We start from the raw sequence: 27,142 nt of genomic DNA, 5'->3' as shown, positions 1-27,142 counted from the left end.
AAATATGACTTTAGCCCCTTCACCCCTGGGCCATTTTCTGTGTTTTTTTTTATTTTTTATATTAACATCAATATAGCCATATAAGGACTTGTTTTTTACAGGATGAGTTGTACTGTTGAAGGGTTTTATTGATTTTACAGGGAAAGGGAAAAAAAATTCCAAATGCGGTAAAATTGCAAAAAAAAATGTGTAATTCCACATTTTTTTTTTTTAATTAACCATATTCACTATATGGTAACCTTTCTCTGGCAATATGATTCCACAGGTCAGTATGAGTACACAGATACCAAACATATAGTTTATTATTTTATTTAAGTGGTGAAAAATACCATATTTTTCATATTATAAGACCCACTTTTCTCCCCCAAAATTTGGGGGAACAATGGGGGTGTGTATTATCGGAGGCAGAAGTCGGTCGATGACTGCAGGCCCCAGGCTGGTATCACAAGGTGTTTGGTGATGCGAGAGCTCTTTCAACATTTTGTGAAAGCCCGGAGCTCTGCACTTTCCATACTCTTTTATGCGGTGGACTCCGGTAAAATGGCCGCCGTAATTGAGATCTCGGCACTGAGATCTCCTCTTCCAAGATCTCTGCCCTTGAAATCTCAGTTGCGCATGCGCCACCTCCGGCGACCATTTTCCCGGAGTTCATCGCATTAGAAAATATGGAAGGTGGTGTGGGGTTCTGGTTTGACACAAAACGTTGGCAGAGCCCCTGCACCACTGAACACCTTGTCGTACCAGCCTTGGACTCACAGCCTTGGCCCAACTCCTGCTGTCGCTGAACACTCTGTCCTACTAGCCTGGAGCCCACAACATCTCCTGCCTACGCCACCAGCTACCCTTCCACCTCAGACCCCGCACCACCATCGCTGTTCCTCAGGTTTGTTAGAGAAATTTTTTTTTTCCTATTTTCCTCCCCACAATTTAAGGTGCATCTTATAAACCGATGCGTCTCATAATCTGCAAAATGGTAATTCCGAAATTTGTATGAAAAAACATTTTTGCTTTTGTCTCCATTTTCCAAGACCTGTACCGATTCAATTTTTTGGGATCAAAAGCCGGGTGAGGGCTTGGTTTTTGTGCCTTGTGTTGATGTTTTATTATTACTATTTTGAAATAGATATGATGTTTTGATCACCTCTTACTGCATTTTATTGCAATGTTGCAGCGACCAAAAAAAACCAAACATTTCTGGCATCTAGATTTTATTCTCATTGCGCTGTTTATCAATCAGATTAATTTACTTTATATTTCGATAGATTAGACATTTCTGAATGCAGCGATACCAAATATGTGCATTTTTTAAAATTCTTTTATTTTCAATTTGGCAAAAGAGGGATGATTTGAACTTTTGTGTTAGTGTTTTTTAAAAATATGAAAAAAAAGAATTCTCACTTTTTACTTTAATAGTCCCTTTAGGAAACTTGAAGCTGTGATCATCCGATCGCCTGTGTTATGCTTCAGAACTGCTATGTATAGCAGAAATCATGATCTTCTATGAACGTCGGCCAAGAACCAACATTCACAGAAGTATCATAATAACAGGCATGTGGATCTTCTGGAAACCCTTGGCTATCATGACAACTTGTCAGCGCCCTGCGAACACATCACTCGCGCACCGATGGGAGCTTGGAATGATGAGTGTCCCACCGTTGCTTGCTAAATCCCGCTGTGTGAGATTGACAGTGGGATTTAACAGATTAACAGCTGTTAAAGGCCGGTTACAGCTGATTAAATGTGCAGGGAAAGATGCTGGCTCAGCGCTAGAGCCTGTATCAAAGTCAGGGATATATAGGGGTATATTTATGTCCTATTTTGCGAAGGGGTTAAGAGATTTACAAATCATTGCATTCTTATTTTCTTTACATTTTACACAGCGTCCCAATGTTTTTAGAATTGGGGTTGTTCAAGGTCTTTTGCTGCAGCCAACATCTTACTCCATTCAAAATCTAATTTTACTACAAATTGTATAGACACTTTAATAAATGTTATAAAATGTATGTTAAAATTAATATGACTAAAACTCACTGTTATTGAATAATACCAATGGTTTCATTTTTGGCAGATGACTGTACCAGGAGCGCAACGGAACATATGATATTTTCAGATTTTAAAGAAGATGACCGTAGTATCACACCAGATACATATGAAGAGTATACCATTATCCAAGATATACATCCAGCCTTTCACAGCATAGATGTATCATCTGATCCCTTTCAGCATGTTCTTTCTACTGATTCATCACAGACTTTTAAACAAAATAAAAATGACCAAAGGGATGGTGAACATCAAAGAGATCACACAAGAAAGAAGAAATGTTCATGTTCAGAATGTGGAAAACGTTTCACAGACAAAACAAATCTTGCTATACATCAGAGAATTCACACAGGGGAGAAGCCATTTTCATGTTCAGAATGTGGGAAATGTTTTAATAAGAAAGCAATTCTTATTGAACATCAGAGAATTCACACAGGGGAGAAGCCATTTAAATGTTCAGAATGTTGGAAATGTTTTAATAAGAAAACAAATCTTGTTATACATCAGAGAAGTCACACAGGGGAGAAGCCATTTTCATGTTCAGAATGTGGGAAATGTTTTAATCAGAAATCACAACTTATTATACATCAGAGAATTCACACAGGGGAGAAGCCATTTTTATGTTTAGAATGTGGGAAATGTTTTAATAAGAAAACAAATCTTGTTACACATCAAAGAATTCACACAGGAGAAAAGCCATTTTCATGTTCAGAATGTGGGAAATGTTTTATAGACAGATCAACTCTTGTTAGACATCAAAGAAGTCACACAGGGGAGAAGTTATTTTCGTGTCCAGAATGTGGGAAATGTTATTCTCAGAAATATGATCTTACTACCCATCGGAAAACTCACACAGGGGAGAATCAATTAACTTGTCCAGTGTGTGGGAAATTTTTTGTACAGAAAAGATATCTTGTTACACATATGAGACATCACACAGGGTAAAATGCATTTTCATGTACAGCATGTGGGAAACATTTTTCAAACAAATCAAATCTTGTTATGCGTTAGAGAAGTCACACAGGGGATAAGCCATTTTCATGTTCCTAATGTGGTAAATATCTTACATCTAAATCAAATCTTCTTAGACATCAGATTATTTACATGGGATAAAAAATATTTTCATGTTTTCAATGTGGGAAATATTTTAACCAAAAATCTATTTTTATTGCACATCAGAGCACTCGCATAGGGAAGTTGCCATTTTGAATCTAAATAACTCACCCATATGCTAAATGGGCAACTTGACAGCGCCACCTGTGTTGCTTTTGGATGCAATTTTCTGGCATGTGCACTCACTACCTGTTCCTCAGAATAATTCTTAATGGGGTTTTCTGATTCAGAAAGCCCATTTCTAAGCTGCATTTCTAAGCTGCAGTTTGTTTTAAATAAAAAGAACAACTGTCCTTTACTCACAGTCCCTTGGTGCAGCACTGAGATCCTGCCACTGCTCTATTTTCTGTAATGTGTCTTCCAAGCAAAATTGCCAAAATGGGTGAAGATATAAGGGTGTCAGTCTCAAAAATGGCAATCCTAGTGGATGCTGTTCTTTCCAGTTACTAGAAGAGCAGCCCTGAAAAGATAATCTAGGTGCAGTAAGGGCTCATTCAGACATCTATATTTTGCATACAAGTGCTCTCCGTGGTTTTCAGACAGCACTCGTACCTACAATAGTGAATGGGGCTGCTCACATGTCCATGATTTTTCATGGACAGAGCAGTTTCCTCAAAGTCATGGACACATATCTAATATTGTTTCGAGTGTTGATTCAAAATCGGCAATGCAAGTGCATGGGCCGGTAAAAAATTGGTCAGTATTCTGATGACATTCGAGTATGGTGCTATTTTCATTGCCTGTTAGATAGGAGAAGGTAGAGAAACTTTTTTCACATTTGAGAAAAACTAAAGAAATTTGGCCAAACTCTGTTAAAACTCTGAGGAAATTATGACTGAAATATATGATGAAATTCGGTCACTTGACTAGTACCTGAAAAAGCTGACATGTGAAAGAGCTGTTAGCCAGTTGGAGGTTATAGCAGATTCTAAGAGGGATAGAATAGTTTGTCACCAAGAGCGCCCCGAATGTTTTCCTGTCTTCCTAGTGTCAGGGATCAGCATGTGGTGGAATAGGTTGATAAATTACTGCAGGGGCTGGCGAAGATCCAAGTGTCATGGTCAACATGTGAATGAATACAGACAGAATAAGTGATAGATAGATGATCCTTAAAATTAATTTAAAGATTTAGGCTGCAAGCTGAAGGGGAGGACCTCCAAAGTGGTATTCTCTGGAAAACTCTCTGATTCATACACAACACTGTAGAGACAGTGGGATCTTAAGGAGCTAAATGTATGGTTTACGTCCTGGTTCAGAGCTGAAGGATTTGGGTTCCTTGAGCAGTGAGCAGATTTTTCATTGCAATACAATCTGTATTCTGCAGATAAATTGCTCCTGAAGGAAAAGGATCAAAGCCATTTTAAGTAAAATCCCCTCAAAAGATAAGGGATCACTCACTCCGCCTAGAGAAAGAAAGGTTCAGTCTCCAGGGGTGACACGCCTTTACCTTGAAAACTATTAATCTGAAGAACAGCTGACCTCAGGACTTGGTCACAGCAAGAACCATTAATGATTTCAAAAACAGGTTTAAATGCCTTAGTAGAAAATAACAAATGCTTATGTAAATGTGTAAAGCTGTTTCTGAATATCTGGTTCACTATAAACAAGTCTGAAAGAGGTGAAAATTATCTGTTCTAGGACAGACTGGATCATGTATTATGGTGGTACACATACCCCTTTCCTTTATCATTTCACATCCCTCAGTTGAACTTCACTGAAAGATTTTTGGCATCCTCTTGCACCTGGCATCTCTGGAGTCTCCTTTGCTAAAAAAAAAAGGAGCGACATCATAACTTTGCGACTCCTTGTCAGCGCAGGAAACGCTAAAGATGCTGAAAGCCGGAAGATGCTAAAATAGCTCACGGGAGACCGCATCAGTGGTGTGATCAAAGAAGTTTACTAAAGCTGGGCTTTGATGAGTGTGATTTTTCAAAAAATTCTTTTATAAATGTTTATTATTCTCTTGAGTCTAGATTGATCTTAGTAATGTACATTTGATTCTAGAAAAGGTTGACTCTTTTGAAATTCAAATTTTCCAACTGTGCCGAACTTTAAAAAAAAAATGAAAAACCTCCAATTGCTCTGAAAAGATGTCGCACCCAAAAAACGCTATTCAAATGGAAGAAAAATTCCAGATTGCAGCCACTTAAAATCCCCAAAGCTTTATTGTAGTAAAAACATCTTGAACGTCCATGGTGGAGGATAGAAAAACGCTCATATGCGTTTCTGGTATGCTGCCCTTGATCCCTGAGCTGAATACAAACCACGTGACAAGAAATTTAAAACACATATTAACCTATCATGGAGTAAAGAAAAGACCACGTGAATAGAGGTAGTTCATTGCAGTGTATAGCGAACTCTAGTTACATTGCTGTAATACATATATAAAAAAATTCTAAACACACATTATATGGTTCCCGTAATATTTAACCAACTTCATTAGTTTCACATAGGTATTAGTTCTAATAAATCAACATTGTGTCGTTCCTATAGTTCAATCCTTTACATTGTTTGGTGTCTAACTTTATTATCCAAAATGTTTCTTTAAGACATTTTTTCTTACAATCATCTCCTCTAGTCAGGCGATCTACCTTTTCAAGTACTATAAAGAATGAAATCCTGGACATTTCCATTATGAATTTCTAAGAAGTGTTTTGTTGCACTAAAATGAGTTTTAGTTTTAATATTAATCTTATATAGATGTTCCAAGATCCTTTTTTTAAATTTTCGAATTGTGAAGCCTATGTACTTTAAATTGCATATATTACATTGTATACAATACACTACATACTTGGTATCACAGTTAATAAAGGAATTTATATTATAGATGTCATTAATTTTATGTATCTTTTGTGCCAAGGAGCATATATTAACACTTGATACCTGTACATTTTAAGTTGCGGTTTCTGGTACATACTTGTTGTGAATTTGCTTTTTGCTCCCTCTAGTGGTTACTAGTTTTTTGACTCTGGTTTTTCTGTCATTCCTTTTATCCGCACCTGGGTCGTTAGTTAGGGGTGTTGCTATATAAGCTCCCTGGACCTTCAGTTCAATGCCTGGCAACGTAGTTATCAGAGCTAGTCTGCTGTGCTCTTGTCTACTGATCCTGGTTCCAGTTATATCAGCTAAGTCTGCCTTTTGCTTTTTGCTATTTGTTTTGGTTTTGTATTTTTTGTCCAGCTTGTTCCAAATCTATATCCTGACCTTTGCTGGAAGCTCTAGGGGGGCTGGTGTTCTCCCCCCGGACCGTTAGACGGTTCGGGGGTTCTTGAATTTCCAGTGTGGATTTTGATAGGGTTTTTGTTGACCATATAAGTTACCTTTCTTTATTCTGCTATCAGTAAGCGGGCCTCTCTGTGCTAAACCTGGTTCATTTCTGTGTTTGTCATTTCCTCTTACCTAACCGTCATTATTTGTGGGGGGCTTCTATCCAGCTTTGGGGTCCCCTTCTCTGGAGGCAAGAAAGGTCTTTGTTTTCCTCTACTAGGGGTAGCTAGATTCTCCGGCTGGCGCGTGTCATCTAGAATCAACGTAGGAATGATCCCCGGCTACTTCTAGTGTTGGCGTTAGGAGTAGATATATGGTCAACCCAGTTACCACTGCCCTATGAGCTGGATTTTTGTACTCTGCAGACTTCCACGTTCCTCTGAGACCCTCGCCATTGGGGTCATAACAGTTTGCCAGGCCAGTATTAAATGTTTAATGCATTGCAGAAGAGGGATTATAAGAAAGAAGATTCTGAGTTTTTTTTTTTTTTTTTTTTTCTTTCTTCCCCTTTACCTCAGAGTGGCTATGCTTGCTGCAGATATGAATGTCCAGACCTTGATTACAAGTGTGGACCAGCTGGCTACTCGTGTGCAGGGCATACAAGACTATGTTATCAGAAATCCTAGGTCAGAACCTAAAATACCGATTCCTGAACTGTTTTCCGGAGACAGGTTTAAGTTTAGGAATTTCATGAATAATTGTAAATTGTTTTTGTCCCTGAGACCCTGTTCATCTGGAGATTCTGCTCAGCAAGTAAAAATTATTATTTCATTCTTACGGGGCGACCCTCAGGATTGGGCTTTTTCGCTGGCGCCAGGAGATCCGGCATTGGCTGATCTTGATGCGTTTTTTCTGGCGCTCGGTTTACTTTATGAGGAACCCAATCTTGAGATTCAGGCAGAAAAGGCCTTGCTGGCTATGTCTCAGGGGCAGGACGAGGCTGAAGTGTATTGCCAAAAATTTCGGAAATGGTCCGTGCTGACACATTGGAACGAGTGTGCACTGGCCGCTAATTTTAGAAATGGCCTTTCTGAAGCCATTAAGAATGTTATGGTGGGTTTTCCCATTCCCACAGGTCTGAATGATACTATGGCACTGGCTATTCAAATTGACCGGCGGTTGCGGGAGCGCAAAACCGCAAATTCCCTCATGGTGTTGTCTGAACAGACACCTAATTCGGTGCAATGTGATAGAAAAACCGCAAATTCCCTCATGGTGTTGTCTGAACAGACACCTGATTTAATGCAATGTGATAGAATCCTGACTAGAAATGAGCGGAAAATTCATAGACGCCGGAATGGCTTGTGCTACTACTGTGGTGATTCTACACATGTTATCTCAGCATGCTCTAAACGTATAGCTAAGGTTGTTAGTCCTGTCACCGTTGGTAATTTGCAACCTAAATTTATTCTGTCTGTAACTTTGATTTGCTCACTGTCATCTTATCCTGTCATGGCGTTTGTAGATTCAGGTGCTGCCCTGAGTCTCATGGATCTCTCATTTGCTAAGCGCTGTGGTTTTACTCTTGAACCATTAGAAAATCCTATTCCTCTTAGGGGTATTGATGCTACACCATTGGCAGCAAATAAACCGCAGTATTGGACACAGGTTACCATGTGCATGACTCCTGAACACCGCGAGGTGATACGTTTCCTGGTTTTACATAAAATGCATGATTTGGTTGTTTTAGGGCTGCCATGGTTACAGACCCATAATCCAGTCCTGGACTGGAAGGCTATGTCAGTCTCAAGTTGGGGCTGTCGTGGTATTCATGGGGATTCCCTGCCTGTGTCTATTGCTTCTTCTACGCCTTCGGAAGTTCCGGAGTATTTGTCTGATTATCAGGATGTCTTCAGTGAGTCTGAGTCCAGTGCACTGCCTCCTCATAGGGACTGTGACTGTGCTATAGATTTGATCCCAGGCAGTAAATTTCCTAAGGGAAGACTGTTTAATCTGTCGGTACCTGAACATACCGCTATGCGTTCATATATCAAGGAGTCTCTGGAGAAAGGACATATTCGTCCGTCTTCTTCCCCTCTTGGTGCGGGATTCTTTTTTGTGGCAAAAAAGGACGGATCTTTGAGACCTTGTATTGATTATCGGCTTTTAAATAAGATCACTGTCAAATTTCAGTATCCTTTACCGCTGTTGTCTGACTTGTTTGCCCGGATTAAGGGTGCCAAGTGGTTCACCAAGATAGACCTTCGTGGTGCGTACAACCTTGTGCGCATTAAGCAAGGTGATGAATGGAAAACCGCATTCAATACGCCCGAAGGTCATTTTGAGTACTTGGTGATGCCTTTTGGGCTCTCCAATGCGCCTTCAGTTTTTCAGTCCTTTATGCATGACATTTTCCGGAAGTATCTGGATAAATTTTTGATTGTTTATCTGGATGATATTTTGGTTTTTTCTGATAATTGGGATTCGCATGTGGAGCAGGTCAGGTTGGTCTTTAAAATTTTGCGTGAAAATTCTTTGTTTGTCAAGGGCTCAAAGTGTCTCTTTGGTGTACAGAAGGTTCCCTTTTTGGGGTTCATTTTTTCCCCTTCTGCTGTGGAGATGGACCCAGTCAAGGTCCGAGCTATTCTTGATTGGACTCAGCCCTCGTCAGTTAAGAGTCTTCAGAAGTTCTTGGGCTTCGCTAACTTCTACCGTCGTTTTATCGCTAATTTTTCTAGCATTGTGAAACCTTTGACGGATATGACCAAGAAGGGCTCCGATGTAGCTAACTGGGCTCCTGCTGCCGTGGAGGCTTTCCAGGAGTTGAAACGCCGGTTTACTTCGGCGCCTGTTTTGTGCCAGCCTGACGTCTCACTTCCCTTTCAGGTTGAGGTGGATGCTTCGGAGATTGGGGCAGGGGCCGTTTTGTCGCAGAGAGGCCCTGGTTGCTCTGTTATGAAACCTTGTGCCTTTTTCTCTAGGAAGTTTTCGCCTGCCGAGCGAAATTATGATGTGGGCAATCGGGAGTTGTTGGCCATGAAATGGGCATTTGAGGAGTGGCGTCATTGGCTCGAGGGTGCTAAGCATCGTGTGGTGGTCTTGACTGATCACAAAAATCTGATGTATCTCGAGTCTGCTAAACGCCTTAATCCGAGACAGGCCCGCTGGTCATTGTTTTTCTCCCGCTTTGATTTTGTTGTCTCGTATTTACCAGGTTCAAAGAATGTGAAGGCCGATGCTCTTTCTAGGAGCTTTGTGCCTGATGCTCCTGGAGTCGCTGATCCTGTTAGTATTCTTAAAGATGGAGTTATCTTGTCAGCTATTTCTCCGGATCTGCGACGTGTGTTGCAGAGATTTCAGGCTGATAGGCCTGAGTCTTGTCCACCTGACAGACTGTTTGTCCCGGATAAGTGGACCAGCAGAGTCATTTCCGAGGTTCATTCCTCGGTGTTGGCAGGTCACCCGGGAATTTTTGGCACCAGAGATCTGGTGGCCAGGTCCTTTTGGTGGCCTTCCTTGTCAAGGGATGTGCGGTCATTTGTGCAGTCCTGTGGGACTTGTGCTCGAGCTAAGCCTTGCTGTTCTCGTGCCAGCGGTTTGCTCTTGCCCTTGCCTGTCCCGAAGAGACCTTGGACACATATCTCCATGGATTTCATTTCTGATCTTCCGCTATCTCAGGGCATGTCCGTTATCTGGGTGATATGTGATCGCTTCTCCAAGATGGTCCATTTGGTTCCTTTGCCTAAGCTGCCTTCCTCTTCCGATCTGGTTCCTGTGTTTTTCCAGAACGTGGTTCGTTTGCACGGCATCCCTGAGAATATTGTGTCAGACAGAGGATCCCAGTTCGTTTCCAGGTTCTGGCGATCCTTTTGTAGTAGGATGGGCATTGATTTGTCGTTTTCGTCTGCTTTCCATCCTCAGACTAATGGACAGACGGAGCGAACCAATCAGACTTTGGAGGCTTATTTGAGGTGTTTTGTCTCTGCTGATCAGGACGATTGGGTGACATTCTTGCCGTTGGCTGAGTTTGCCCTTAATAATCGGGCTAGTTCCGCCACCTTGGTTTCGCCTTTTTTCTGCAACTCTGGTTTCCATCCTCGCTTTTCTTCGGGTCATGTGGAGCCTTCTGACTGTCCTGGGGTGGATTCTGTGGTGGATAGGTTGCAGCAGATCTGGAATCATGTGGTGGACAACTTGAAGTTGTCACAGGAGAAGGCTCAGCGCTTTGCCAACCGCCGCCGCGGTGTGGGTCCCCGACTACGCGTTGGGGATTTGGTATGGCTTTCTTCCCGCTTTGTTCCTATGAAGGTCTCCTCTCCCAAATTTAAACCTCGTTTTATTGGGCCTTACAAGATATTGGAAATCCTTAATCCTGTATCTTTTCGTCTGGATCTTCCTGTGTCGTTTGCTATTCACAATGTATTTCATAGGTCCTTGTTGCGGCGGTACATTGTGCCTGTAGTTCCTTCTGCTGAGCCTCCTGCTCCGGTGTTGGTTGAGGGCGAGTTGGAGTACGTGGTGGAGAAGATCTTGGATTCTCGCCTCTCCAGGCGGAGGCTTCAGTACCTGGTCAAGTGGAAGGGCTATGGTCAGGAGGATAATTCCTGGGTGGTCGCCTCTGATGTTCATGCGGCCGATTTAGTTCGTGCCTTTCATGCCGCTCATCCTGATCGCCCTGGTGGTCGTGGTGAGGGTTCGGTGACCCCTCACTAAGGGGGGGGTACTGTTGTGAATTTGCTTTTTGCTCCCTCTAGTGGTTACTAGTTTTTTGACTCTGGTTTTTCTGTCATTCCTTTTATCCGCACCTGGGTCGTTAGTTAGGGGTGTTGCTATATAAGCTCCCTGGACCTTCAGTTCAATGCCTGGCAACGTAGTTATCAGAGCTAGTCTGCTGTGCTCTTGTCTACTGATCCTGGTTCCAGTTATATCAGCTAAGTCTGCCTTTTGCTTTTTGCTATTTGTTTTGGTTTTGTATTTTTTGTCCAGCTTGTTCCAAATCTATATCCTGACCTTTGCTGGAAGCTCTAGGGGGGCTGGTGTTCTCCCCCCGGACCGTTAGACGGTTCGGGGGTTCTTGAATTTCCAGTGTGGATTTTGATAGGGTTTTTGTTGACCATATAAGTTACCTTTCTTTATTCTGCTATCAGTAAGCGGGCCTCTCTGTGCTAAACCTGGTTCATTTCTGTGTTTGTCATTTCCTCTTACCTAACCGTCATTATTTGTGGGGGGCTTCTATCCAGCTTTGGGGTCCCCTTCTCTGGAGGCAAGAAAGGTCTTTGTTTTCCTCTACTAGGGGTAGCTAGATTCTCCGGCTGGCGCGTGTCATCTAGAATCAACGTAGGAATGATCCCCGGCTACTTCTAGTGTTGGCGTTAGGAGTAGATATATGGTCAACCCAGTTACCACTGCCCTATGAGCTGGATTTTTGTACTCTGCAGACTTCCACGTTCCTCTGAGACCCTCGCCATTGGGGTCATAACACATACTACGTACATAGAGGACTATAACCCTGAAAAGTCCAAATACTGGATGAAAACCCCCACAACAAAAAAAAGGTGAGGTCCCAATAATCCAATATATATATATATATATATATATATATATATATATATATATATATATATATATATATATATATATATATATATATATATATAAAAATATTTAGAATTGAGAGTCCTCAGTGGTTGATACCTTTTAATGGCTAACTGAAAAGATGGTAACAAATTGCAAGCTTTCGAGACTACATACGTCTCTTCATCAGGCAAAGACTAAAACAAATTCTGAAGAATCACATATTTATGCACAACATAGTATAGAGAAAAAAAAAAGAGGGGAAAAAAAACCATGGATAAGCTAGGTGACATGAAGCAGAATTACCATGGGTGATAAACAGTTACGTCCATAAATATTGGGCCAATTCTTAGATAAGGATTGTTTTATTGTCCTGTGATTAGGGTCTCGTTCTGTTGTGATGACCCCACATGGTCTGAGGGGCAAGTTCATTAGTTGATGTAAAAAGACATAAATCCGTGTGACACATTCACACCAGGACTACAAGATACCAGGTACATTCAGCTGCATCACTTCTAATGTGGTGTACCTAATTATTTGTACTAAATGTCCAACTGGGGGTCTGTATGTGGGGGAGACAGGGCAGAAACTGAGAACAAGGATGAACTCTCATCGCCATACAATAAAAGAAAAAAGAATGGATATACCTGTGGCAATACATTTCTGTCTCCCAAATCAAAGCATTATGGACATGAAATTACTTGTATTGAAAAGTAACTTCAAAACTCAGAGAGACAGAAGAGTCTGGGAGTATAAACTGATGACGACCTTTGACACTCTAAATGCAGGAATGAATGTGTCACACGGATTTATGTCTTTTTACATCAACTAATGAACTTGCCCCTCAGACCATGTGGGGTCATCACAACAGAACGAGACCCTAATCACAGGACAATAAAACAATCCTTATCTAAGAATTGGCCCAATATTTATGGACGTAACTGTTTATCACCCATGGTAATTCTGCTTCATGTCACCTAGCTTATCCATGGTTTTTTTTCCCCTCTTTTTTTTTTCTCTATACTATGTTGTGCATAAATATGTGATTCTTCAGAATTTGTTTTAGTCTTTGCCTGATGAAGAGACGTATGTAGCCTCGAAAGCTTGCAATTTGTTACCATCTTTTCAGTTAGCCATTAAAAGGTATCAACCACTGAGGACTCTCAATTCTAAATATTTTTCTATCTACTGGCTAACACGGTACCAAGATATATTTCTTTCCTGTAATGTACTTTAATGTAATTTCTTTATTTATCTTCTTGGCAGTTTCCTGGCTACCGGAGAGACCTTGAGATCCCTGCATTTCCAATTCAGGATTGGAGTCTCCACTCTTTCCGGAATTATTGCCGACACATGCCGCGCTTTGTGGGATAATCTCCGTGAGGAATTTTTACCCCTCCCTACAAGTGAAATCTGGGAGGCCAACGCCAAGAAATTTGATCAAGTGTGTTCTTTCCCTAACTGTATTGGCGCAGTGGATGGGAAGCACATTCGGATTACAAAGCCTGCAAGAAGTGGATCTCTTTTTTTTAATTATAAAAAATACTTTTCCACTGTGCTCATGGCAATTGCAGGTGCGGACTGCAGGTTTCTCGCAGTGGACATTGGTGCGTTTGGCCGTGCAAATGACTCACGGACATTTAAGGAGTCGGATATGGGCCAAAGATTATATGGGAACAATTTTAATTTCCCCCAGCCACGACCTCTTCCCCACACCGAAGGCCCGGCAATGCCATTTGTTGTGGTTGGGGATGAGGCATTTCAAATGTCTAACAACCTACTGAAACCCTACTCCAGTCGGGGCTTGGACCATACAAAAAGGATTTTCAATTACAGACTGTCCAGGGCCAGAAGAACTGTGGAGTGCGCCTTTGGCATCCTTGTCTCCAAATAGCGTATATTAGGATCCGCCATTAATCTTAAAATTGAGACAGTGGATGAGGTGGTGAAGGCTTGTGTGGTTCTCCACAATTATATTATGGCCAAAGAGAGACTGAATGTGGAACTTGATGAACCCATAGCAAACCCATTGCCCGATTACCAAGATCATCCTCTGAGGACAAGTGTTGAAATTGCGCAGATGAGGGATCGATTTGCGGCCTATTTTGTTTCAGATGTTGGCCGTGTGTCATGGCAAGATACAATGGTGTAGTGTTAATGTTACTGTTGGACTGTATTCTGGTTTTAACTACACCAATAAATACCTCTACTGTGACTGTGCTAAAAATATAATGATAATAAAATATTTCTCCAGTATTATGTGCAATAAATGTCATCCGTTTAGGTGGATTTTGTTATGTCAAATTTTGCATCTACCTATACTTCATAAATGTTTGTTACTGTAATGTGCCTTATCTAAAAACTTGCCACCCTTTTTTTAAAATGTTTAATAAAAAAAATTTCAAAGTTTTCTACACTGCTTCAAAGAACATATTTCTACCAACTGCGCTAAAACGGTGTACCGCCCAAAATGTACTCTGGTGATCACCAGCTCCCAAATGGTCTGCAAAACCCCCACACTTTTGTTCACATGGCCGTGTGTTCGCTAGTTGAGCAAACATGATTCTCTCCTTCCTAGGCAAACTGTCAAGATTCCAGACTAGTTTCATGTGGAACACAGCTTCATTGAGCGCACTTGCTGATAATACATTTTCACCCGACGCAGCTGCAGTTGCCGCGGCAGTGTGACTGGCACCACACCATGGCGAGGCCAATAGGCTTCGGTTGTGCATGGGTTGTGCCACTCACACAGCCTTGGAACATGCGGAAGCAGTGCCGGAAAAAAGCAGATCAGCAACCGCACACCAGGAAGCCGTGTCCATATGCTATTATTTGGAAACTGTTCAGTTTGCCAACGAGGGAGCCGATCTTGTTCGCTCCATTAAGTATTGAAATCAGGATGCAGAAATACATCCTGATTCAAATAGTGTCAACACTTTGCCATGTGACCATTGCAACCACCGGAGCACTGACCTTATTATATGTATACAATCTATGTTACAGTTAAGGTACCTTCACACTAAACGATAACGCTAGCGATCCGTGACGTTGCAGCGTCCTGGCTAGCGATATCGTTGAGTTTGGCAGGCAGCAGCGATCAGGATCCTGCTGTGATATCGCTGGTCGTTGGTTAAAGTTAAGAACTTTATTTGGTCGTCAGATTGCCGTGTATCGTTGTGTTTGACAGCAAAAGCAACGATACCAGCGATGTTTTACAATGGTAATCAGGGTAAATATCGGGTTACTAAGCGCAGGGCCGCGCTTAGTAACCCGATATTTACCCTGGTTACCAGTGTAAAAAAACAAACAGTACATACTCACCTTCGCGTCCCCCGGCATCCGCTTCCTGCACTGACTGAGTGCTGACAGTCAGTGCAGGGAAGCGGACGCCGGTGGACGCGATTGTGAGTATATGTATTTTTTTTTTTTAAATTTTACACTGGTAACCAGGGTAAACATCGGGTTACTAAGCGCGGCCCTGCGCTTAGCAACCTGATGTTTCCCCTGGTTACCCGGGGACCTCTGCATCGTTGGTCGCTGGAGAGCTGTCTGTGTGACAGCTCTCCAGCGACCAAATAGCGACGCTGCAGCGATCGGCATCATTGTCTGTTTCGCTGCAGCGTTGCTTAAGTGTGAAGGTACCTTTAGTGTTTGTAAACACCTCATACAGCAATGAGAGACACCCCAAAAAAGGCAAAATAAAAATTGTAAAAATACTGTCTGACATTGCATATATGAGGTGTTTGAAGCACAAAATATGTGTAGACGGCGCATGGCGTGAATTGCCGAGAAGCATACTGCAAAATAAAAACAAATATTGTTGTGAAAATAACATTTTTTATTGGGGAAACAGGAAAAAAGATGGGAAATAAACTTATGGGGTATCAACCTCAGCTACCATGGGTGAGTGGTAAGTCTCTGGTTGGGAATGGGGAGAGGAAGAGGAGGATGATGTTGAGCCAGAGTCCAGTAGGCTCGACGGCAATTCCAAGCCCTCAGGGTACCCTGGCGACAAGACAGCAACCTCTGTAGGGGAGGGAGGAGGCAAAACAAGTCTTCCACTGGTTCTTGAATGGCTCTGGCTGCTCCTGCTGCGGCTAGACCCCTGCCGCGAAGTAGGTGTCTGTATGATTGGAGCAGCCAGAGCCGCAGTATGTGTCCTCCTCTTCCTCCTATGTTCTCCCGCGTCAGCTCCCAGAGCATGACGGCTACGGGAGGATGAGGGCCTGGCAGGAGCAGGAGTCGGCGGCTCGATGTTATGGTGCCTGTGGTGGCGTCGCTCCGCACGCGGACCTCGGTGGGGTGGCTGGAGTGGCTCTGCAGCAGGAGTCGGAGTCATGCTAGCCAGCGACGGCACTACGGGCATTGTAGTCGCTGACTGCATGACCTGAGCCTGCTGCAGAGCCCTCACGTAGGCAGTGTTGCAGGCCTGCATCACCGAAATCTGGAGTTCCGGCGTAAGGTGTTCCACCATGCCCGTAGCAATGGCACTAAAAAAATGTTTGGCCAGCCTCGAGAGCTCGGATTCCATATTTTCAAGGCGCCGGTCGATATTGGACAGAGCAGTGTCCATTCTATCGCCCAGCGCCTTGAAACAATTCTGGAAGACCGTGCTCAAATGCAAAAATTCGGGCATTGTTGGCCTGTCCGAGGCCCGCTGGCGCTGTTGGGAATTCCCAAAAGAAGGAGCGCCAGAGGCCTCGGCCAGGGGAACACCTGATGGACCGGCTGCCGGTTCTCCAGATGGTGGTGCAAGCCTGCTGTCGCTGTGGGATGGCTGTGACAGGTCAGATGGCGATTCATGAAGGTCCGCTACAGATGGGCGAGCACGCTCGAGGGTGCTGCTGTGTGTTCTGTGAATAGATAAGGGAAAAATTAGTCTTCAATTAATAACCTATCACATACGCCAACTCCTGTAATAAAGTTAACATTACATGACACAACAATAGATAACAATCCTCTGTCTCTCAGTCTGTCTGGCCTTTAAAAATTGCTGATTGTTATCGCCAGCTGCCTGTTATGGCTGATGAGACCAATCATGGACATATCAACTGCAGAAAAAGAGCGCTCCTTCCCGCTGCCAAAGCCTTTTGACCGCATACCACTGTCAACGGCAAACACACGCGTTGTGTTAGAAAAAACATTTTTGTCATAAACTCTTTATTGATGCTGCCTATGCCGCAGCAATAGTATAAAATTTAAAGTTAAGAGAAAAATGTAAAACAAAACCCAAAAAATTAATTATCTACAGTGACTTTGCAGATGACTGCCATTTTAACGCTGATCGCAGAAACTGCCATGACGTTAGGGTCATGTGATCGAGACGTCATCATTATTCCTGCGATCAGACCTGCCCTGACTCAGAACGTAACCTGTCATGGACTACAAGGACTCACGCTGTTAACCAAAAAAATGACTAATGGGCAATATACCATCCCACTAGGGAAAAAGTTACGTGGATGGCCAATATGCTAAGCTGACTACATGGATGGCCAATACACTATGTGCCTGGGAAATATACTATGTGGATACGTGGCTAGAACGTGTACTATGTGGCTGCGATATAGTGGCCTGGCAATATACTATGTGGATGCGCAATGTACGTGGCTGGGCAACGTACAATGTGGCTGCGCAATATGGTATGTGGACAAAATACTTACTGTCGGCGGCCAAGGACCGGTCTTAGGAACTGTAACGCCCTGTTGTATTTATAGGGAACACACTTGGCTGCACCAGCACCACTCCGAGCTTGCTCCTCCTCATTACGGAGGCCCTTATTGAAACGGTCCTTTATGGATCGCCATCTGGTCCTCAACTTTTTGACTGTGAATGCAAACCAAAAAAAAGGTTACATATTTAGCATTTAAAAAGGATAAAACAACCGTGTGCGATGCAAAGTTGAAGGCGTTGATCGCATCACACACGGTTGTGTTTATCCCGGCATGATGGGTCATAGCGGCGTATCAGCACGGCGTATCACCAATACTCACCAAAGTTGCTTTTGTCCGTGCCTGAAGCGCTGTCAAAGCCATCCCACAGCGACTTTGCCACCTCAACCCACAAACGCCTCAACACCACCTGGTCCATGTGCCAGGGGTCACGGCTGTCCCACAACGGGCCACGCTCCTGTATGCTGGTGATTAGGAGGTCTACATCAATACTCTCACTGTGGTCCCGTTGTGAAACCTAGAATAATTGGAAAACATTAAGGTTAAAGATTTGAAAATATGAACAACCACCAGCACCTGTCATGATATGTACCTTTGCCCTGTCCTGTCTTTGAATAATATGCCATTTGATGTATGTATCTCTGGTTTCTATACCTGTATTTATGTATGTTCCTGTGCAGGGAGTTCAACTGTATGTTACCTTCCCCCAATACTTGCAGCCCTTAAAAGCTATAATGTAATTAAGCTTTGTCAACATCACTAGTGAAAGCAGGATGCTAGTCAAATGTACTGTTTCTCACAGCAGGATGCTAGTCAAGAAAATAAATTTAAATAAAAAAAAAAAAAATACTTACTCGCCGGCTTGACGCCACACCTTGGCCCCGAGCTCGCTGCTCCCGCTGATTCCCTTCCCCCTCACTTGAAGAAGCCTGTAAAAATTGTACACAAAAATTATTGCCAAGGCTACAAATGACAGCGAATAGTAAGCAACTGGACATAATTACTCACCGCACTCCCCTGTGCCGATTGGCTAGATGCTGACTCAGTCGCCATTCTTGCAAGTTATTCTGCAATGAAAAAATGAACAAAAAATCAAATCCAAAGCAAACACTGCCACATACAAAGAAATAACAAAACAAACAAAAAAAAAATTAACAACCACAATGGACTGTTGACTGATAGGACAATGCAAACTCAACAAGCGACACCACAACGCCATACATTGCAAGAGAATACAATAGCAGATACAACACAATGCAGAGTATTAAAAAGTTTCATCCAGAATAGACCCCCCAAAAATTAAGCAAAAATAGACCCCTAAGTCCAAATTTAAAAAAAACAAAAAAAAACAAAACTTTATTTAAACAGAAAGAAAAAGGACCAATGAAATAGCAAACTAATGAACGCCATACTTTACAATTACAACAAGACATGATCCAAAACAACACCATCTTGTGACATAGAACCACATAAATACATCAGAAAAAGGTAATAAATACCATTCTAGACAATAAGCAATAAACATTACGGTACAACCGTTGTTAAAATATACAGCAACCCAAAGATAAACCATAGTCAAATAGAAAAAAAAAACATGGAAAAAAAAAAAAAAAGCCCCCCCCCCAAAAAAAACAATACATCCATACTCCAAACTTTACAATGCAAACAGTCAAGGAAGGAAGATATATGCCATACGGTTAAAAACGACGTAAAACCATCAGAGATAAAAAAAAAAAAAAAGAAAAAAAAAGAAAAATACAATTGAAAATAGAATGGCATATAGCCGCACGGAACAATACAATACAAATGACACATCATAAATGTATCCCCCCCCCCACCAGCAAGAAAAGACACTCAAGGAAAGAAAAAAAAAGGTAGGCAATGCCAACAGCATACTTTACAATAAAACACAGCAAGACATGAGCCAAGAAAACGCCATACGGTTACCCCCAACAATAGAAACCAGAAAAAGACATGCACCAGAAATTTAACAAGAAAAAATCAGCCAAAAAAAAGACATTGAACAACCGCATGACACCAGAACAACCCAAAACCAATCCAAAACCAAGCAAGGCCGAAGACAAGAAACGCTATCATATAACGCCAGAAATACATCAGAACCAGATTAAAAAACACAATTTTTCAATAACAACCCACAGTGCCATAACCGTACAATAGCACAGACCAAACATTGCACAAATTAAATCAAAATCAAGAAATAAAACACAGAATAAAAATGCAAAGAGAAATTATATACTTACCGGTTTTGAAAACAGATTGCTCCTCTCTGTCTTCTCTGTAGAATAGCCTTGTGAAAGACAATGCCAACCCCCCTTTTTTTATATATATAGTGCTTTTTTTAAGTGTCTAGACAAAGTCTAGACAATTTTTTCATTTTTTAATTGAAAACGCATGCGTCGTACAACGCACCACGACGCAAGTACTTGCGTCGTCTGCGTTGTCAATACACTTCAATGGGGAATAAGGCGCATCGACGACGCAAACACGACGAAAACACGACGCATGCGTTTTTTAAAAGGTCGGCGCCGCCCAAAAAATGCAACATGTTGCGTTTGCCGCGCCCTGACAGGTGCAAATGTGAACGTAGCCTAACACTTGCTGAAACTTGAATGGGAAGGCCAAGAGAAGAGAAATCATAGCCACAATTTATAGTGAAATTATGATCAATTAGATTCATGGCTGAACCTGAATCCACAAGTGCAGGAGTAAAAATAAAACCTGACTTTGTCTCTCGTACATGCATCCATTTTTTTCTTACAGGTATCCCAAGAGACTATCTCATACTCTCAGAACCTGCATCTTTGCATTTTAACATCTTTTTTCTTCAGAGATTCATTATTATATTTGAACAATTGAACCACAACATGACCCGTCTGGGATTTCTGCAATCACCAATTTGCATAGGTTCATCTATCTAAGCAAACAACAATTGTCATTTCTCAAGGGACTGTGGCCAGGAACTGTTGAACAGCAAAACTTTAACCCCTTCACCCCCAAGGGTGGTTTGCACGTTATGGACCGGGCCAATTTTTACAATTCTGACCACTGTCCCTTTATGAGGTTATAACTCTGGAACGCTTCAACGGATCCTGGTGATTCTGACATTGTTTTCTCGTTACATATTGTACTTCATGATAGTGGTAAAATTTCTTTGATATTACCTGCGTTTATTTGTGAAAAAAATGGAAATTTGGCGAAAATTTTGAAAATTTTGCAATTTTCCAAATTTGAATTTTTATGCAATTAAATCACAGTGATATGTCACACAAAATACTTAATAAGTAACATTTCCCACATGTCTACTTTACATCAGCACCATTTTGGAACCAACATTTTTTTTTGTTAGGGAGTTATAAGGGTTAAAAGTTGACCAGCAATTTCTCATTTTTACAACACCATTTTTTTTTAGGGACCACATCTCATTTGAAGTCATTTTGAGGGGTCTATATGATAGAAAATACCCAAGTGTGACACCATTCTAAAAACTGCACCCCTCAAGGTGCTCAAAACCACATTCAAAAAGTTTATTAACCCTTCAGATGTTTCACAGGAATTTTTGGAATGTTTAAATAAAAATGAACATTTAACTTTTTTTCACACAAAATTTACTTCAGCTCCAATTTGTTTTATTTTACCAAGGGTAACAGGAAAAAATGGACCCCAAAAGATGTTATACAATTTGTCCTGAGTACGCCGATACTCCATATGTAGGGGTAAACCACTGTTTGGGCGCATGACATAGCTCGGAAGCGAAGGAGCGCCATTTGACTTTTCAATGCAAAATTGACTGGAATTGAGATGGGACGCCATGTTGCGTTTGGAGAGCCACTGATGTGCCTAAACATTGAAACCCCCCACAAGTGACACCATTTTGGAAAGTAGACCCCCTAAGGAACTTATCTAGATGTGTGGTGAGCACTTTGACCCACCAAGTGCTTCACAGAAGTTTATAATGCAGAACCGTAAAAATAAAAAATCATATTTTTTCACAAAAATGATCTTTTCGCCCCCAATTTTTTATTTTCCCAAGGGTAAGAGAAGAAATTGGACCCCAAAAGTTGTTGTACAATTTGTCCTGAGTACGCTGATACCCCATATGTGGGGGTAAACCACTGTTTGGGCGCATGGGAGAGCTCGGAAGGGAAGGAGCGCCGTTTGACTTTTCACTGCAAAATTGACAGGAATTGAGATGGGACGCCATGTTGCGTTTGGAGAGCCACTGATGTGCCTAAACATTGAAACCCCCCACAAGTGACACCATTTTGGAAAGTAGACCCCCTAAGGAACTTATCTAGATGTGTGGTGAGCACTTTGACCCACCAAGTGCTTCACAGAAGTTTATAATGCAGAACCGTAAAAATAAAAAATCATATTTTTTCACAAAAATGATCTGTTCGCCCCCAATTTTTTATTTTCCCAAGGGTAAGAGAAGAAATTGGACCCCAAAAGTTGTTGTACAATTTGTCCTGAGTACGCTGATACCCCATATGTGGGGGTAAACCACTGTTTGGGCGCATGGGAGAGCTCGGAAGGGAAGAAGCGCCGTTTGACTTTTCACTGCAAAATTGACAGGAATTGAGATGGGACGCCATGTTGCGTTTGGAGAGCCACTGATGTGCCTAAACATTGAAGCCCCCCCACAAGTGACACCATTTTGGAAAGTAGACCCCCTAAGGAACTTATCTAGAGCTGTGGTGAGCACTTTGACCCACCAAGTGCTTCACAGAAGTTTATAATGCAGAGCCGTAAAAATAAAACAAAATTTTTTTCCCACAAAAATTATTTTTTAGCCCCCAGTTTTGTATTTTCCCAAGGGTAACAGGAGAAATTGGACCCCAATAGTTGTTGTCCAATTTGTCCTGAGTACGCTGATACCCCATATGTGGGGGGGAACCACCGTTTGGGCGCATGGGAGGGCTCGGAAGGGATGGAGCGCCATTTGGAATGCAGACTTAGATGGAATGGTCTGCAGGCATCACATTGCGTTTGCAGAGCCCCTAATGTACCTAAACAGTAAACCCCCCCCCACAAGTGACACCATTTTGGAAAGTAGACCCCCTAAGGAACTCATCTAGATGTGTTGTGAGAGCTTTGAACCCCCAATTGTTTCACTACAGTTTATAACGCAGAGCCGTGCAAATAAAAAATATTTTTTTTCCACAAAAATTATTTTTTAGCCCCCAGTTTTGCATTTTTCCAAGGGTAACAGGAGAAATTGGACCCCAAAAGTTGTTGTCCAATTTGTCCTGAGTGCGCTGATACCCCATATGTGGGGGGGAACCACCTTTTGGGCGCATGGGAGGGCTCGGAAAGGAAGGAGCGCCATTTGGAATGCAGACTTAGATGGAATGGTCTGCAGGCGTCACATTGCGTTTGCAGAGCCCCTAATGTACCTAAACAGTAAAACCCCCCCACAAGTGACACCATTTTGGAAAGTAGAACCCCTAAGGAACTCATCTAGATGTGTTGTGAGAGCTTTGAACCCCCAAGTGTTTCACTACAGTTTATAACGCAGATCCATGCAAATTTTTATTTTTTTTTTCCACAAAAATTATTTTTTAGCCCCTAGTTTTGTATTTTCCCAAGGGTAACAGGAGAAATTGGACCCCAAAAGTTGTTCTCCAATGTGTTCCGAGTACGCTGATACCCCATATGTTGGGGTAAACCCCTGTTTGGGCGCACGGGAGAGCTTGGAAGGGAAGAAGCACTGTTTTACTTTTTCAACGCAGAATTGGCTGGAATTGAAATCGGACGCCATGTCACGTTTGGAGAGCCCCTGATGTGCCTAAACAGTGGAAACCCCCCAATTATAACTGAAACCCTAATCCAAACACACCCCTAACCCTAATCCCAACGGTAACCCTAACCACACCTCTAACCCAGACACACCCCTAACCCTAATCCCAACCGTAAATGTAATCCAAACCCTAACCCTAACTTTAGCCCCAACCCTAACTGTAGCCTCAACCCTAGCCCTAACCCTAATGGGAAAATGGAAATAAATACATTTTTTACATTTTTTTAATTTTTCCCTAACTAAGCGGGTGATGAAGGGGGGTTTGATTTACTTTTATAGCGGGTTATTTAGCGGATTTTTATGATTGGCAGCCATCACACATGAAAGACGCTTTTTATTGCAAAAAATATTTTTTGCGTTACCACATTTTGAGAGCTATAATTTTTCCATATTTGAGACCACAGAGTCATGTGAGGTCTTGTTTTTTGTGGGACGAGTTGACGTTTTTATTGGTAACATGTTCGGGCACGGGATATTTTTTTGATCGCTTTTTATTCCGATTTTTGTGAGGCAGAATGACCAAAAACCAGCTATTCATGAATTTCTTTTGGGGGAGGCGTTTATACCGTTCCGCGTTTGGTAAAATTGATAAAGCAGTTTTATTCTTCGGGTCAGTACGATTACAGCGATACCTCATTTATATAATTTTTTTTTGTTTTGGCGCTTTTATACGATAAAAACTATTTTATAGAAAAAATAATTATTTTGGCATCGCTTTATTCTGAGGACTATAACTTTTTTATTTTTTCGCACATGATGGTGTATGGCGGCTCGTTTTTTGCGGGACAAGATGACGTTTTCAGCGGTACCATGGTTATTTATATCCGTCTTTTTGATCGCGTGTTATTCCACTTTTTGTTTGGCGGTATGAGAATAAAGCGTTGTTTTTTGCCTCGTTTTTTTTGTTTTTTTTTACGGTGTTCACTGAAGGGGTTAACTAGTGATATAGTTTTATAGGTGGGGTCGTTACGGACGTGGCAATACTAAATATGTGTACTTTTATTGTTTGATTTTTTTTTATTTAGATAAAGAAATGTATTTATGGGAATAATATTTTTTTTTTATTTATTTATTTAGGAATTTTTTTTTTATTTTTTTTTTACACATGTGGACATTTTTTTTAACTTTTTTACTTTGTCCCGGGGGGGGGACATTACAGATCATTGATCTGGCAGTGTGCACAGCACTCTGCCAGATCTGCGATCTGCTGTGCAGGGCTGCAGGCTTACCAAGTGTCTGCTCTGAGCAGACACTCGGTAAGCCACCTCCCTCCCTGCAGGACCCGGATGCCGCGGCCATCTTGGATCCAGGACCTGCGGCGAGGAGGGAGGTAGGAGACCCTCAGAGCAACGCGATCACATCGCGTTGCTCCGGGGGTCTCAGGGAAGCCCGCAGGGAGCCCCTTCCCTGCGCGATGCTTCCCTATACCGCCGGCACACCGCGATCATGTTTGATCGCGGTGTGCTGGGGGTTAATGTGCCGGGGGCGGTCCGTGACCGCTCCTGGCACACAGTGCCGGATGTCAGCTGCGATAGTCAGCTGACACCCGGCCGCGATCGGCCGCGCTCCCCCCGGGAGCGCGGCCGATCGCGTATGACGTACTATTCCGTCCTTGGGAAGTAGGGCCCACCCCACATGGACGGAATAGTACGTCTAATGACAGAAAGGGGTTAATCTGAAATTCCCTGGCAGAACTGACTCACTCCGAAGAGTGAGATCATTCCAGGAGGTCTCTACTGCCCAGCGTATAAAATCTGAGCAGTATTCCTCAGCTGTATGGCCTCCCTGAAACAACTTCCAGATCATGGATTCAGCCACAATGACTTTGTCAGGGTCATCATAAATTAGGCCAAGAGCTGAGAAAAATGCCTCAACAGCGGAAAGCACCAGAGGATCCTCAGGCATAGAAAATTCCAAAGTGGTGCATCGCCACAAAGTAAAGACAAAAGAATGCCCACTTGTTGACTCTCTGACCTAGCGGAGACAGGACGTAGGCTAAAATATAATTTACATGAGGCAAAAAATTTAGCTTACTTTTGTCCCCGGAGAAGCAATCCGGCAACTTTACCTGGGGTTCAGCCGCGATGCTCTGTAGTCCTGAGTTCTTCATGGCAGCAGAACATGCCAGCTGTTGTTGGCATTTGATATCCGCAACCTCCAAGTATAAAGGCTGAAATTGTCTGGCCAAGGCATTTACTGGATCCATGTTGACACCTTGGAAAGCAAGAATAGGCTGGCTATAAAGTTATGAACGTGTACACATTCGCACACGGGTAAAAGAAAAAGGGACGTTCAACCATAGGGAGATGCCGCACCTATACCCAACTGGTCCTTGTACAAAGGTCTTGGCCATACAACTGAAAACACCACCTCAGACCTAACTCCCTAAAAGGCCATCAATGGATTTCATGTACTTCCTTCCTGAGGAATTAGAGAGTGGGCCGCAACAAACTACAAACAAGGGAAGAGATAAGTGTTAAGCAAAATACGAAAACCCAGGGTGACAAAATAAAACATGTTCATATCAGGCCGCACCTATACCCAACTGGTCCTTGTAGAAAAGTCTTGGCCACACAACTAAAAACACCACCTCAGACCTAACTCTCTAAAAGGCCATCAATGGATTTCATGTACTTCCTGAGGAACTAGAGAGAAGACCACAGCAAACTGCAAACAAGAGAAGAGGAAAGTGTTAAAGGGAACCTGTCACCCCCCCAGGCGTTTGAAACTAAAAGAGCCATCTTGTGCAGCACTAATACTGCATTCTGACAAGGTGGCTCTTTTAGTTCTGGTCACTGCCAACGCTGCAATAATCGCTTTTATAATGTGCCCCTCAGACCTTGAAGTCACCAAGGGGCAGATCTTTCCCCCTAACACAGACACACCATAGCCGTCACTCAGGGCCTCTGCGCACCAGGTGCCGCCTTCTCTTCCTTCATTAGCGTCCCCGGCGCCTGTGCTGTAAGTTAGAAGGGCAGTGCAACTGCGCATGCCCGAAAAAAAACCTTACATCGCAGGCACCGGGGACACTAATGAAGGAAGAGGAGGTGGCACCCGGCGCGCTGAGGCCCTGAGTGATAGCTGTGGTGCCCCCCTGGCGATTTCAAGGTATGAGGGGCACATTATAAAAGCGATTATTGCAACGTTGGCAGGGACCAGAACTAAAAGAGCCACCTTGTCAGAATGCAGCATTAGTGCTGCCCAAGGTGGCTCTTTTAGTTACAAACGCCTGGGAGGGTGACAGGTTCCCTTTAAGCAAAATAAGAAAACAAAGGGTGAGAACCTAAAACACGTTCATATCGGGTAGTGAGGGAAAACTAACAAGAACCATAAAAGGAACATGTGACCACCCAGAAACTTAACAGTGAAAAAGCTAAAGATGCAGGGAAAGAAAGCAAACAGACTAACTGCAGGAATACAACTGGAGTTTACCAAACAAGGGAAATCCCTTAGCTGAGGGATTGAACTACTGAATACACATCCACCAAGAGGTATAGCCAGCAAGATAGTGCAGTGAATGATGAACATATAAAACCACACCCAGATTTTGTTTGGGCTAACCATCAGCATTTGGACAGAGAGGAAAGGGCAATAGCTCAGCAGACAGAGGAACTGACCATGCAGCAACAGGTCACCAGTAGTGATGAGCGAATATACTAGTTACTCGAGATATCCCGAGCATACTCAGGCATCCTCCGAGTATTTTTTAGTGCTCGGAGAT

General features: G+C 42.6%; 1 protein-coding gene across 1 annotated transcript in view; it reads left to right on the top strand.

Moving 5' to 3' along the window:
• LOC143768140 (uncharacterized) overlaps nt 1-27,142 on the top strand; it is a 121,600-nt gene that overhangs the window by 85,946 nt on the left and 8,512 nt on the right. The window contains exon 12 of the mRNA XM_077256828.1: nt 2,069-2,914. Coding sequence (XP_077112943.1) covers nt 2,069-2,914 — 846 coding nt within the window. The remainder of the gene's footprint in view (nt 1-2,068; nt 2,915-27,142) is intronic.

Source organism: Ranitomeya variabilis, chromosome 4 (genome assembly GCF_051348905.1).
Source record: "Ranitomeya variabilis isolate aRanVar5 chromosome 4, aRanVar5.hap1, whole genome shotgun sequence".
Taxonomy (NCBI): Eukaryota; Metazoa; Chordata; class Amphibia; order Anura; family Dendrobatidae; genus Ranitomeya; species Ranitomeya variabilis.
This window is presented reverse-complemented; position numbering and strand designations above follow the sequence as displayed.